Below are 15,361 nucleotides of genomic sequence, written 5' to 3'. Positions count from 1 at the left end.
CTTTCTTTAGTCATAGGTGTGTCTCCTGTTATGGCAGCACATCAGGGTTGCATAATCACCAGGCAGAAGTTAAAGATTTTCAATTTTTTAGTGGGTTCTTTTTCCTCAGAGAGTCCTTTTTATTAATTTTCTCCTTCATTCAAAATTCAGTCCTCTTCCCACAGTTCAGTGCCACTGCTAGCATTTGGTAAAAGCACTCCTATAATGAATTTGAATTGAGATACATTAAGGTGACCAGTGGCTTAATGACTCAACTGCAACTGCTCCTTGACTCAGCTTCTGGGTAATAAGTGAGGTAAGAAAAGCTCCTCTACCTGCTGCACTACCTGAGGGAAATCATTATTACATGCTACTTCATATACTGTTTGGCCAGATAATGCCTTGCGATTAGGCCTTAAGAGCAAGTGATGGAAAACTCTTCATAAAAGCTGATTATATTAGAGCCCTGCAACACATCCACGACACCATTCTCTGAGATTTGCTGCCTTTTTAATGCCTCACTGTTGCTGCTCTGATCCAGAGGCAAGCTACTCATCTGTACTGTTGCAAGCCAAATCTTCAGCAGTGGTGCTCCTTCTTAGCTACACTGAAGTCAAAGGAAATATGGCCTGGCTCCTTCTCACTTATATCCCTTCATATTCCATAGTGTCAGTTGAATGCTATTGGTACTTTTCCTTTTTTTTTATTGTCACTTTCATCTTCAACTGATATAAATAGCGTATTAGCACTGGCTCAATGGGTCTGTTGGTGGAATCAGGTCTGCTTGATGGGCTTTGGATAGATGATGAAATGTTTATAGGGGCTGTGGGACATAAAGGCAAAATTGAAAAACTTGAGAGTTTGGTGAATGTCAATACAGTTTAGGAATAAATACTTCTCTCACCCTTATGGTTACACTGCCATGCATGGAAAGAATGAATGACGTAAATTGGTTCCAACAGCATCCCTGTACCCTAAGCATATAGAAATTGCTTTTCTCATGCAGAGTCTCAAAGAAGTGTAAACTGCCTCCTGAGGACAGCACTGCAAACCCAGGTTTAGAAGATTATGCTGGGGTGGGGAATCTACAAGGAAATTTCCAACATTTCTGCATTCTGTAAGAGGGTATCCATATGTGGCCAGAGGCCTTCTTTCTACTTCCCAAAGCTGCTGGGGTTTGAGAGGACACAAAGCAGTTTTCTTTTGCTTTGTATTTAGACAAGCAACAGTAATCTTCTCAAGGCTGGCAACGTGGCCCTCTGTCTCCAAGGGCACACCACACATTGTTCTTCAAGCAGAGACAAGGTCACTTTGCCCACATACGAGCCCCATCAGGATTGCTGTAAGACTGTCCAGCAGTGGGTATGAACTAAACCTAATGAGATTTCTGCTCAGCTTGGACCACATGCAGAACTTGTAAAATATCATGGAGATTTAAAAGACACAGTGCAAAAACTCACCTGTGAGCTTCATCTCTAGGCATATTGAACTTCACCTGTGAGCTTCATCTCTAGGCATATTGAACTTCACCTGGGCCAGCAATAAGTAGCCAAAGTGTGATCTTGATAACTTGGTTTGGCAGCATTTAAGTTTGTGCTTCACCTTTTCAGTCCATCTTAAAAATAGCAAAGAAAGATGATAATGGAAGGTAAAATAGTCTTGCAGCTTTCTACAGGCAGCTTGGGTTTAGACTGTTGGGCCTAAACTTGTTTGATTTGTTCAAAAGGCATTTCTTTTTTTTTTTTTCATCTCAGACAGATGTAGAACAATAAGATGTGTCATGTGTTGATAAACTATATCATGATAAAACATGTCGTGGGAGTGAAAAGATAAGGAAAATTGTGGTAAAGGCCAGAAAAGTGAAATATGTTGATGAAGCACAACTTTTCTTTCTACTTCATTTACAGTGTTCAAAAGATTTAAACCTTTTTTGGATATATACCACTTTTCTCCTATAACCTTTCTGTCAACCATATTTCAGAATGATCACAAGGGTGGCAGCAGCCAGAGAGATTTTTCTGAATGGAAGACATGTAATCTCTCAGGGTGGGTGGGCTAAACCAAACCTGGTTTTTACCTACACAGGTCAAGATCTTCTGGTACCCTGACCCAGTTTCAATTTCTGTAGCTATACGTCTGTTGAGACTTTAAATGTGGCTTATAAAGTTTGTTTGAAGCCTTTAAATAACAGATAAGTTCTAAGTAAATATCAGATGTGATGGAGTTTTAGAGACAAGGGGGGGCTGAAGTCTTGACTGGAACGTAAGGGGTATCCTCAGTGCATCTCTGCCCTTCTTCAGGCTTCCCCTCATGGATGACAGTGAGTACCCCAGGAATCACAGGAAGCATGAATCCTTCTTCATTGCTGGGTCACAGCTGGATGAGCACAGGAGCACTGCCAAAAGTAGCTATGGGTGGGCCTGGGGGAATCATAGAATTGTCACAGCTGGAAAAGACCTCTCAGATCATGGCTTCCAACTGTCAACATCCCCAGGAAAATATATAAAATATATTTATCAATATCTATATCACCGTGCCCACTAGAGCATGTCCTGAAGTGCCTCATCCACATACTTGTTAAATACTTCCAGGGATGGTGATTCCTCCACCTCCCTAGGCAGTCTGTTCCAGCACCTAATTACTCTCTTGGTAAAGAAATTCTTCTTAGTATCTAATCAACCTCCCCTAGGGCAACTTCAGGCCATTTCCTCTAGTACTGTCATTATTTACTTGACAGAAGTGGCCAATACCCCCCTCTCTACAATCTCCTTTTAGGTAGTTGGAAAGAGTGATAAGGTCTTCTCTCAACCTCCTCTTTTCCAAACTAAACATTCCCAGTTCTCTCAGCCTTTCCTCATAGAACTTGTTTTCCAGACCCTTCACTATGTTGGCTGGCCTTTCCTGAACTCACTCAAGCAACTCGGTGTCTTTGTTGTAGTGAGAGACCCAGAACTGAGTACAGAATTCAAGGTTTGGCCTCACCAGTGCCAAATAGAGGGGCACAAAGTATCTCTCGAAGTCAGTGGTTCTACATCTGGGTTTACAGTGTGGGACACCAAAATACATCTTCCTGGCTTGGGCTCATGGCTGTGGGCACAAGCTTGTATTGGCAGACCTGCACTTCCCAGGGATCTGTATCCCGGGTTCCCTGCTCTAAACCTGGGTGGATCCACCCACCACTGCAGATGAAGACATGCCACAGGTTTCCCTGATAATTAACCAGCAGCATCTCTAAAATTAAGGTAGACATCTGTCTGTGGTATAGAGACAGGGACAAAAATGGGTATTAGAATTGCAAGGTGCTTTGCGAACATGATAATGAGGACTATAAAGTACCAGAGAGAGATGGAGAAGCTTCTTTTTCATCATCTACAGAATCTCATTAGTCTATGTGCTTAGTCTATGTTCCTTGTCTTTCTTTGCCTTAAAAGCAACAGCAGGACCTTGTTCTCCTCCCTTTACAGAGAACTGTGACTGATCTGTTCCTTGTGCACTGAGAACACTTTCAGGCAGATCACGAATTATAGGCTCCTCTGACAACTTCTGTGCAATAACCTGCTTCCTGGCAGAAAACCTATGAAAGAAAAACTTCCAAGGAGGAAACTATCACTGGTCAGTCTTATAACACCAATTCAAGCTTGCTGAAGCAACTGAAATCTACTCCTTTTCTCTTTTGCCAAGACCTGCTTACATCTTCATTTCCAGTCTTCATTTCCTTACATTTAAATGCATATGTCACTTTTTATTATTTTATACCCCAAGGGGTAGATTTGGAATTTCTAAGTCATGTTTAGCAGAACCTTCTTCCACAAATAATTGTATTAATTTAAATGCATCTGTTTGTGGGAAAGAATACTGTTCAGCAATTAAGGGTCCCAGTGGGAAGAGCAGGGAACATTGTAAGAGGAAAATGGCTGTTGCAGGTCAGATCAATATTTAGGTTTTAATGTAATTTCACAACAGTCACTCAATGAAGTAAACTATGTATTTTTTATTCTTTTTATTTGCTATGAAAGCTTCAAGAAGAGTACGTAAAAACCTGAATCCAGAACCTAGAGAAGCTGAAGTGCTCAACTGTCTGACAGTAAACCGAGGTGTGAAAAAACAGTCAAATCTCCTTGCTTATCATCTGAGTTCTCAGGGACGCTAAAGACTTGAAAATGCCATGTTTCCTGAAAGTTCCTGCTGGGTACAGGTGGTGCTGCAGGTGTGTTTGCCCAGCCACTGCCCCATCCTCCCATTGCAAGTGCAACTGCAAAACAGGTGGAGTGCTCTGTAAGAGGAAGAGGAAAATGGTGAAGATGACAGATATTCCAGCCTGAGGATGTCCTAGATGCCCCGCATCAAACCCTCCTCAGTAAAGAATAGAAGATGGGTTGCTGCCATAGGAAACTTGCTTCTGAAGGGAGCATGAGGCCTAATATTTAGATTGGACCTGCTACATAAGGAAGTCTGCTGTCTCCTTGGGACCCAGGTTAACAATGTAAAGAAGACATTTCCTTCCCTGGTGAGGCCCACCACCATCATACCTTTTGATCTTTCAGTTAAGCAGTAATGAAGCAGTGAGAAGAAGTCCAAAGGCAATGAAGAAGGATTTCAGGGTCCTGGGACAACTGGTCAAGGGATTGGGAGCACAAGTCAAAGAGGAGAAGACTTCTAGGACAAGAGTTAGCAGGGCTCATTGAGAGAGCTTTAAACTAGTTTTGAAAGGGCATGGGGATGTAACTGGGTGTGGGGATGCAGCTGGGTGTAGTAGCTAAGCACTTGTGGGGCAGCATATTAGTACTTTGGAGAATCAGAAGACCCATCACCCCTGAAAGATGAGAACTACATGCATAACTCCCTCTGAAATTCTTGCACACCAGGACACACAGAATGGGTAATAAATGGGAAAAACTGGTGTCTGTGTGCAGTCATAGGGCCATGATCTCATTGCAATTTCTGAGACCTGGTAGGATAGCTCACGTGACTGGAATGCTGTCATGCATGTCATAGCTTTGTCCTTTTTAGAAAAGCCAGGCCAGCAGGGTGAGGTGGTGGAGTTGCTCTTTAATGTGAGAGACCAACTGGAATGTATGGATCTCTTCCTGAGGGCAGATGAAGAGTGAGTTGAGAACTTGTGGGTAAGGATTAAGGGGCAGCCTAACATGGGAGACACTGTTGTGGGTGTTTGTTACAGAGCACCTGTTCAGGATGGGGAAGGTGATGAAGCCTTCCACAGGCATCTGAGAGTCACCTCACAGTCACAGACCTTGTGTCTCATGGGGGACTTCAGTCACCCTGCTATCTGCTGGGAAGGCCACACAGTCAGACACGTACAGTCAGGAGGTTTCTCCATTGTACTGGTGATAACTTTTTGACTCAGGTGGTGGAGGATACCACAAGGAGAGGGGTACTGCTGTACCTATAAAGAGTGGTGGAGGACATCAAGGCTGGGGGAAGCCTTGACAGTAGTGATCATGAAAAGACAGAGTTCAGGATCATGGGTGGTATACACAAAATACTAAGTAGAATTGCAGCCTCAGATTTCAGTATGGCTAATTTTGACATATTGGAGAAATTGCTTGGGCAAATTCCATGGGTTATGGCTCTGGAATGTTGAGGGGCTCAAGAGATCTCATTGATACTCAAGAATCAACTCTTCCAGCCTCAAGATCTGTGTGACCCTAAAAGCAAGAAGCCAAGTAAGAGAAACAGGAGACCTGCATGGCTGAGCAAGGAGCTTCTATAAAGTGGAAGAAGGAAGCTTACAGTATGTGGAAGAAGGGATTGATCACCTGGGAAGATTACCAGAATGCTGCCAGAGTATGCAGGGTTGAAATGAGAAAAAGCAAGGCCTCCTTGGAATTAAACCTGGCAAGGGACATCAAGATCAACAGGAAGGGTTTCTTCAAGTATATCAGGGGCAAAAGGAAAACTAGAGAAAATGTGGGGCTGCTGTTGAATGAGGCAGGTGCCATGGTGACAGAGGATTCAGAGAAGGTAGAGTTATTGAGCTCTTGCTTTGTTTTAGTCTTTACTGCACAGGTCAGCCCCAAGGATACCCAAAATTTGGAGGTAACAGAGAAAGTCTGGAACAAGAAAGACTTCCCCTTGGTTGAGGAGGATCAAGTTAGAGATCAATTAAGTAAACTGGACATCCAGAAGCCCATGGGTCCTGATGTGAGACAATCATGTGTGCTGAAGGAGCTGGGAGAAGTCATTGCTGGGCCATCCTCCATCATCTCTGAAAGGTCCTGGAGAAAAGGGAAGGTGCCTGAGAACTGGAGGAAAACCAGTGTCACTCCAGTCCTCAAAAAGGGCAAGAAGGAAGACCAGAGAATGACAGTCCAGTCAGCCTCACTTCCATCCCTCGCAAGATGATGGACCAGCTCATTCTGAGAATAATTTCAAAGCATGTGGAAGAAAATAAAATTGTCAGAAATAGTCAGCATGGCTTCACCAAGGGGAAATCATGTCTGACTAATCTGATATCCTTCTACAATGGCATGACTGGATATATAAATGAGGGGAGGGTGTTGAATATTGTCTACCTTGACCTGAACAAGACCTTTGACACCATCTCTCACAGCACCCTCATAGGAAAGCTTAGGAAGTGTGGGTTAGATAAATGAACACTAGGGTGAATTGAAAACTAGCTCAAAGATAAGGCTCACAGGATTCTGATTAGTGGCATAGAGTCTAACCAGAGGCCTGTAATAAGTGGTGTTCCCCAGGGTTTGGCACTGCATACATTGCTATTCAATATATTCATCAATGATGAGGTGATTAGAGTCTACCTCCAGCAAGTTTGCTGATGACATAAAACTGGTAGGGGTGGTTGACACACCAGACAGCTTTCTGCCATCCAGAGTGATCTGGACCAGCTGAAGAACTGGGAGGAGAGAAACCACGTGACGTTCAACAAGTGTAGGTAACCTAGGGAGAAATAACCCCATGGATAGATTAGGGGCTGACCTGCTAGAAAGCAGCTCACAGGAAAAAACCTGGGAGTCCTGGTGGACAACAGGGTGACCATGAGCCAGCAATGTGCCCTTGCGGACAAGAAAGCCAATGGCATTCTGGGGTACAACAAGAAGGTTCCTCCTCCTCTGCTTTGCCCTGGTGAGGCCCCATCTGGAATACTGTGTGCACTTCTGGGCTCCCCAGTTCATGAAGGACAAGGAACTACTGGAGAGAGTCCAGCTCAGAGCCACCAAGATGACCAGGGGACTGGAGCACCTCCCATATGGGGAAAGGCTGAGAGAGCTTTAATATGAGAGACCAACACACATGTTCAGCCTGGACAAGATGGTACCTCATCAATGCTTATATTTGTATAAAGGGCAAATGTCAGGATGATGAGATAAGGATTTTTTCAGTGGTGTCCAGTGACAAGACAAGGGACAGTGGTCACAAACTGGAACACAAAAGGTTGAACTGAAACATAAGGAAAATCTTCTATACTGTATAGGGAACAGAAGAGTGGACCAGCCTGCCCAGAGAGGTTATGGAGTCTCCTTCTCTGGATATATTCAAAATTCATCAAGTGCAGCTTTCTCTAGGTGAACATGTTTTGGCAGGGTGTTAGACTAGAAGATCTCTAGAGATCCCTTCCAACCCCTAACATTCTGTGATTCTGTGGATACCCTCTAGGGATACTTTAACTGATATATTCATTCTCACTGTACAGTGTTATAAAATGACTCGGTGAATCTTTGGCTCCTACTTATCACCCCAGGTAGTTAATTTAGCCTACCTGTTAAGAAGGTAAGAAGTATTCAACACACTATAACCCTTGAAAATAATTGAGCCACTTGTTTGGTCTTTCTCTATAAATAATAATAACATACAGTGACTATTAATGCACAATACTTTCATTTTTTTCTTCTCCTTTTTTGTCAGTCTGCTACAGGGATTAGTTAGCAATTTACATACTTTTTAGTGGTTTTCCCGAATGCTAATTCGTCATTCTTAACTCTCCCTTTTAATTTTTTTTTTTATTAAGTGTCAGAATAAAATTAATTTCCCTTAAGAATATTTAGTGTTTCATGTATCAGTCAGAGCTGAGCTCACCCTTCTCACCATTTCAGGAGATGGTTTCTTCTAAGCTGTATGAGTCTAAGAAAAGAAAGGACAGAGTGTTATGCATTTGAGAGAACCCTGAAAATAAAGACATAAGAAATAGAAAGTTAAGCGACCTGTGGTATGCTGTAAAGATGTTTCTATTTTAGACTTCTCTAATGTGCCTTGGTGCCTGAAAAGCTCATTCAATCTAAATGAATTTCAGAAAATTTAGTTACTGTGGCAACACAACATGTTAGCAGTGTCTGTGGACAAGTTCTATCTAAGTCATAGAACAGTTAAACAAGTTTTCTCTTTACTGGTAATCTCTGTGCTTCAGTCCTTAAAATTCCTTATATATGCTCTGCCAGGCTGCCCTTTTTTAATAGGCAGAGCCTAATTACACAAAATGTCATGGAATCCTCCTTAGGTTAAAGTTTCTTTAATTCACTTTATTTCATAATAAATTGTACTTAATAGCATTAATGGCCTCTTGAATTTCAGTGAGTAAGAAATTTAAGTTTACTGCTAAGCTACATGAAATGGTGGACAGGTAGCATTGCAAGCCTATTTTTTCATCCTGAGGAACGGTTTTCCTTTATTTATGGATTAAAGACTAATAGCTGAGTAGCATATTGTAACCATACTCAAAAGCAAGTGGCAGTGTAGGTTGGAGAAAAAGTATGGATAGTCACTCTCTATTTAAAACATCCCAGGGAGATATATCTCTGAGTCATAAGTAGAATAACAAAAGAATTCAGGTCAAAAAGGGTCTGCAGGAGATCTCTGATCCCACCTCCTTCTTAAAGTGAGGTTATCTGTGAGGTCAGACCACGCTGCTCAGGGGCTTATTCAGGCTGGGCTTTTAACCCTCCATGAAAGAAGCTGGCACAGCCTTTCTAGAAACCGGGGCCATTGCTTGATTGTCCTCAAGGTAAAAAATCATCTCCTTGTAGTCAGTCTGAAAGTCCCTTGTGTCAACTGATGCTTGTTGCCTCTTGTTTTCCCAGCCTGCACCTCTGCAATGAGCCTGGGTCCTCCTGTTATTCACCTCCTCATAGGTGCTGGGGGATGCCACTAGGTCCCCACAGACCATCCCTTCCCCATGCTGAACAAGCTCTGGTCTGGCAGCTTCAGCTCATGCTGCCCTGACCAGCTCAGCTCAGACCCTGAACTCCCCAGAGTTAAATTATGTTTTTCTTCTCCTAGGGATCCCAGACTGCTTGCAGTGCTGTCACTGTGATCTAAAAAGTACTGCAGAAAGGGGAATAACCACTTCTCTCTATTTATCAGCAGAGCTGCTCTCTGGCCCGGCAGCATCCATCACTGCAGGGGATTTACCCTTCCCAGGTTTGGGGTTTTGCATTTGTCCCTGATGGATTCTACTGGCACAAATGTGAACAGTGGATGGTTCTTGTTGTCCACGGGAAGATCTGCTTGACACTACAGTTAGTCAAGGTTTCTCTTGACTGTCATCTCCAGCCTTAAGATAAATTTTGGTGTCTGGGAAAAGATATTGAGGAAGAGTATTTGATGCAAAATGTGATTCTGGGCAGGCTTTGGTGTCTCTTGTGCATTATTTTGTTCTATTCAAACCCACTCATGGACAGTTCAAAGAAAAATTCTATAACAGTGCTTTTACTGACATGTGATAGAAACCTAGCAGATGGGCTGTGTCTTTTATTATCTACTGGGTATGAACAGACCAGGGCCCAGAGTGCAGTACTAGTTGTGGTAGCAAAGGCTGTTCTCTGACTTCTGTGTTTCTCTTGCATATGTTTCCCATGATCCATAAATACACGAGATTCTCATATCCTCAGATTGCCTATGAAAAATCATAAGGCTGTGTGGGAGCTTATCAGCCATCAAAGCCACAAAAGGATTGAGGGGAAGTGAAATGAACATTATAATTCAAAACACAAGCACATGCTCACTTCTGAGAAGTGTCAGCATAAACCTCAGAAATGATCGAGACCCTTCTGCACTGGGCAGTATCTTTCCTTACTCAAACAGACAGGTAGGGCCATTTGTTGCAGCTGCTAATTAAGTTTGAAGGAGCAGGGGTCCGGGGAGTGACAGGAGGGAAGTAGCAGACACGGTGTGGTCAGGGATTGGTGCATTAAGCGCGATGCCATGTGGCAAACTGCGCTGGGGTCTGCAGAGGTGTCATTTAAAAAGGGAACGAATCATGGCCAAGTTTTGAAGCCAGAAGTCAGTCACAGGAAAGCTGCGTGAGCCTAATTCCATACAGTGTTTAATCCCCTCCTTGTGTGTTTTCTCGAGTGGATGAATGCACTCCCTCTGGTGGCTATTTTGCTATCTCCATTTCACAAATTTGTGGAGTTTAAACCCGCATGCCTGAGAGAGTAATAAGCTACTGCTTTTGTTGGGCTAGTTTAATCTTTTATGTGCACATCTAGGTTTAGCTATTTGAGTATACTTAAAAGTAATCCTCATTCATGGAAAAAAAAGATGAAGCAAAACAAAATCTGCTCAGAAAGACAATTTCTGTAAAGAAACATACAACATTCTATTTTTATCAGATCTGATGTTTTAAAACCCAAGATGGTCATTCACAAAAGATAAATCAATGATGGTTCAAACTTCCTCTTATTGATTTCCTCTTAAGTATCTATCTGTAACATCTCACATTGCAAGCTTTTCTAGACAGAAGACACCTTTTTCAGATCATAGCATGGACACCAGCAGAATAGATGATATTGCTGCCTGAAAACCCATAGGAAGACCTACTTTCTGGAAATTATCAAAAGAGCAAAAAAGCTCAACTCTGTGAAAGAATTCCACTGGCTCAGCGCTTTCAGAATTAGACTTCAGAGACCAGTCCTACCAAACAGACTCCTTTACTATGGTCTTGAAAGTATCCCCTAGTGACCATAAACCCATCTGTCTATGCCAGAAACCATCTAATTACATAATCTATAGCATCGTCCTTGAGTTTCTGTCATAACTCACTTAATTGCTTGTCTGTTGTTGTAGTGCTTGGGTTTGGGGAAAATTCTGTTTCCCTACTCAGGAAAACAGTTTACACTCTCAAGACCAATTTGCTAGCTGGAGCATAGTTCCTCTGCAAAGAGATTCAAAGGCTGTTATAAATATCTGAAAACACCATCACCACTACATTTATTCTTAAACAGCATGTATCTCTATGGCAAAGCATCACAGTCAACCATCTCCATGAGGCAGCTTCTTGCTCCTGGCACATTCTGCATATCTGGGACAGGTCTATGGAGCCATGAGTTTACCCACTGCACTGCTCTCAGCAAGCTATTGGGGAAAAAGAGAAAAATCCTGAGATGGCACAAAGACATGAGGCATATTTATAACCATCTTTAAGTAGATTTCTCGATTCCCTGCAACAGGTCCTTTGGGTTTTCAGGCTCCAACTTGATGCTCAAGAAGGGCTTGTGAGTGCTGTTTCCCAGAACGAGACCGCAAGGTATCTTGGCATTTTTCCCCTTATTTTGTGTAAATTTTCTTCCTACATGGAGACAGTTGTGTTTCTGAACTGGTAACACAGCTGATAAAAGAGGATCATCATCTAGCCAATTTATCCAGGGTCGTAGTGATGTGGCTATGTGTCATTCAGCAGTCATCAACAGAAATCAGGAGACAGATTCCCAGTTCACAAAATTAGTAGACACCAGAGTCTGTTCTTCAAGACATTAGATTATGTATATAAAATAGCATGGAAATCCTTTTGAATCTCTATTTATCCTCCAGTTTTAATGTGGTCCTGAATTAGTGCTTGCTCTAATATGAATGGAATGTTATTTCAGTTTTGCATACTAGTCTGATTGTATCAAATTTAATGAAAACAGGAGATTACCCCAGAAGTCTTTTTTCCACAGTTTTTTAATTATTTAATAATCAGCACCTCACTCTCAACTGTTGTAAGTGAAAATGGAGCAATCTGCACTTCACTGGTAAAATGGCCTCACCAAACCAAACCAGGAAGAAGCAAACCTCCTTCCAATGTTTCTTCCTTATGCTCATGGTTTGCTACTGCATCTGACCCAAGGTTTAATACCTATGTTTTATTGGTTATGTTAAAATAAAGCATACTTGGTATTGTTTTGAAATCTACTATTGATTGGAAAGATGTCTTGGAGCTCTAGTGAGATTTTTTAATCTCCCAATTTGTGTATAAAAGAAATGTTACTATCATCTGAAACAAATTTTGTAGTTTATTATATGAAACCTAAAGTTAACCGTGCTGCAATGTCTTTGTATTGGTGAAAATTATAGTGACAGAGTATGTTACAGTTTGAAACTGTCATAAATACTACCCATTTCATCCGTGCAACCTGACATTTATATCAATGTATTTCAAAATTAAGAAGTATGGCTTACTTATATATTTCCAGACATTACCTTTTAGTTTGGGGCATTTTTTAGCCTACTTTCAGGCTACAGATGTAGAAACTAGAGAAATTCTATTGAAAAAACCAAACCAGGAAAGCCTCAAATGAATTGTCATCCTACCATTTGGTTAAATCCTGAAACATCTAGCTAGTCCATCTTGCAGTGGACCATAGCAATTTTTAACTACGGGGAAATTTATTTGACCATGGCATTTACTTCTGCAGTTTTCTTCTCATTGAGTATTTAGGAAAGTAAAGTACCCATTTCATAGCATCTTGTATATCTGAGATCTTTCAAATTAATAATACATATATGTGGGAGGGAAAATTAATATCTTAGAAAGCCTTTTTTTCTGGCAGTCACTGTCATTCTCATGGAACTTAACACCTTAATAAAACAGACTCTTTTACACATGCAGGTAAATTAATTACAAGCCTAGCACTGACAGAAAGAGGTTGTTGGGGTTTTTTTGTTGTTTTTATTTAGTTGCTTGTTTTTACATTTCCAATTAAAGTTTCACTGTTCTCACCTAGATTTAAGTGGGTGCAGAAAAATAAATATTTTGTGAAATTTCATAAAATCAGGGTAACCCTAAGAGGAGCAAAATAAGATGAAACATCTACATTTTTGTGCTTATTTTAAAGACACGAATGGTAGACTCTTTCAGACAGCACATTTCAGAGAAAAGATTGTCTTCTGTCTCATTGTTTGTTTATGCTTTTTTTTATTATGGGACAAGAACAATTAAACAAAACAAAACAAAAAAAACAAACAAAAAAACCCCACAATCAATAAAAAAAAACTAACAAGATAAAAATCCTCTCAAGGAATGTGAAGGACTGGACATCAGTAAAGTTAAGCAGAATTACCCATGGCAATACAGCTCTAGCACTGACTTAAAATGCACATGCCTTAAAAACTCGGAAAAAAAATCCAACAAAAAAACCTGAAATGAAATACCACCACAACCTTAATAGCTCAAGTTCTTATTTCATATGACTTACAGAAAATCACTGGTTTCAGATGACAGCCTGGTGCAGCACTATTCAGTGACAGAAAAAAATAGCAAGGTTCCTTCCATCCAGATTTAACATTTTTAACAAGAAAGATATTTTAGGTCAGTAAAAAAGGAAACAAAACAAACAAGGACTCAAATACTGGACTCAGCATCCAGGTCTTATGATGCTATTCTTGAAGATGTTTTCCTCCCATTTTGTGACAAATAATCATTCTTTATATTTCTGGAGTTTTTTCCAGATGATGAAATTAGATTACCAGTCCACAGGGACTACTGGGACTGTTGTATTTTCTCCTCTTTGGATTCCTACAAAGGTGCCAAAATAAAGAGGAGATGAATCGGCAAGCACACAAAGAATAATCATAGTTGAAAATAAAGTTGTGTTATTTAGCTCTGGCTTTAGGTCTGTATAGCTCTTAACCTATCAAGTAGATTATATACCCTGTTAAAAAAATAACACATTTCTTTTGCCTAGGAGGAACACAAAGGCAGGGGCCCTTGGAGCCATGAAGGCAAGCATAAATAGTGCCTCTCCTTCAGGGACACAAGTTCCTGGGCTGTAGAAACTAAAAATGTTTTGTTATCCCTTGGTCAGACCAAATAAGACATGCAAAATATCCTAGCTGAGAAGGAAGGACCTTTTCCAAGTGCAGATACCCAATGGAGCAGAAGCACCCTTCTTAATCCAGCTGGGGCCTGTGGTATTGCCACCACTTTAAATATAGAATACTTTCCTCATGGGAAATCAGCATTGTTCAACTCCATCCTTGCTCTAAGGCCATAAAGAATCTGGAGCTATGAACTGAAACTTGCTGAGAATTCATCCCCCTAGAGCCACGTGGTTCTTCCCAGCTTTTGGGGCGGATCTTCCAGTCAGGGGTTTGAGGTGAAGGAGACGGGCACAGATGTGAAGTCAGAGATGTCTCCAGTCCTTGCCTGCTTGCTGGTTTTCCTGGCAGGCTGCTGGGGATGCCAGCACCAAACCTGCCACTGTGTGGGCAGGGTTTTCATTTGTCAGGAGAGCAAGGTGGTCCAGGTTCCCTGGGACATCCCCGCCAACACCACTGAACTGTAAGTAGGGAGAGGGAATTTTTGTGAGCAGCAGCCTTATTTCTGGGTCTCAAAACAAGCTGCTGCTTGGCAAGCCAAGGGTCGGGTTTTTAGGGAGTCACTAGGGAGACACAGCAGCTGTTTGGAAAGCACAGTGCGTCCTCCAACAGTCGCTTAATTACATCTTGAAGCTCCTCTCCGTTACTCTGATCATGCACATTTTAAGGTCTTTGCTAAGAAAAGGTATGGTACATTATAATGCAAAGCACAGACAAATTTTAAACAAGCTTTATTGGTGCTGTGACAGTGATTTGAAGCATAAAGTCTAAGCTTTCTTTACAGCTTGCTTTAGCGTTGTGGAAACACGGGGTGTAACTCGTCTGTCCCGAACAAGTTGATAATAAGCTTTTGTGTTCGTGCTGTGGGAGCTTACCAAAGGTTTGTGCTTGTCTGCCAAGAAGAAACTTAATGTTTTCCTTTTGAAATCATGAAGGCATTACAGAAAGGACTCTGATAACCATTCAGAGAGCATTCCTCCTCCAACAGAGGAGCAGCACTACTGCAGTTGAAAAGAGTGAACAACATAAAGATACCATACTGTGTTACCAGAGGAAAGGTTTTCTCTGCCTTAAAGCTTCTCGACATTTTCTGCAAAGTAACTTTTAACAATCAATGTTTTGTTTTAACAAACAATGACAGCTGTTTTCTGTGTTAATAGCACAGTCAAGAAAAAGAGCTTATGCAATGGCAAGTTTGTAATTGTGCAAGCGATTGTTTTAATTTCAATTTTTTTAAAGCAAATTATGTCACCCCTTGTCTACATCCACAATGGTCTGACATCATTACAACCTAAAGCCAAAAAAAGGAGTAGTCCTGGAAAAGCTCTTT

The 15,361-nt window shown here is 41.4% G+C and overlaps 1 protein-coding gene across 1 annotated transcript in view; it reads left to right on the top strand.

Annotated features, from left to right (window-relative positions):
• The first annotated feature begins 14,313 nt into the window (after window positions 1-14,313).
• The window catches only part of FSHR (follicle stimulating hormone receptor), a 78,239-nt gene continuing 77,191 nt past the window's right edge, over window positions 14,314-15,361 (top strand). Inside the window, exon 1 of the mRNA XM_008501146.2 lies at window positions 14,314-14,494. Coding sequence (XP_008499368.1) covers window positions 14,343-14,494 — 152 coding nt within the window. The 5' untranslated portion in view covers window positions 14,314-14,342. The remainder of the gene's footprint in view (window positions 14,495-15,361) is intronic.

This window comes from Calypte anna, chromosome 3 (assembly GCF_003957555.1).
Source record: "Calypte anna isolate BGI_N300 chromosome 3, bCalAnn1_v1.p, whole genome shotgun sequence".
NCBI classification, from domain to species: Eukaryota; Metazoa; Chordata; class Aves; order Apodiformes; family Trochilidae; genus Calypte; species Calypte anna.
The sequence above is the reverse complement of the archived record's forward strand: the minus strand, read 5'-3'. Positions and strand labels throughout refer to the sequence as shown.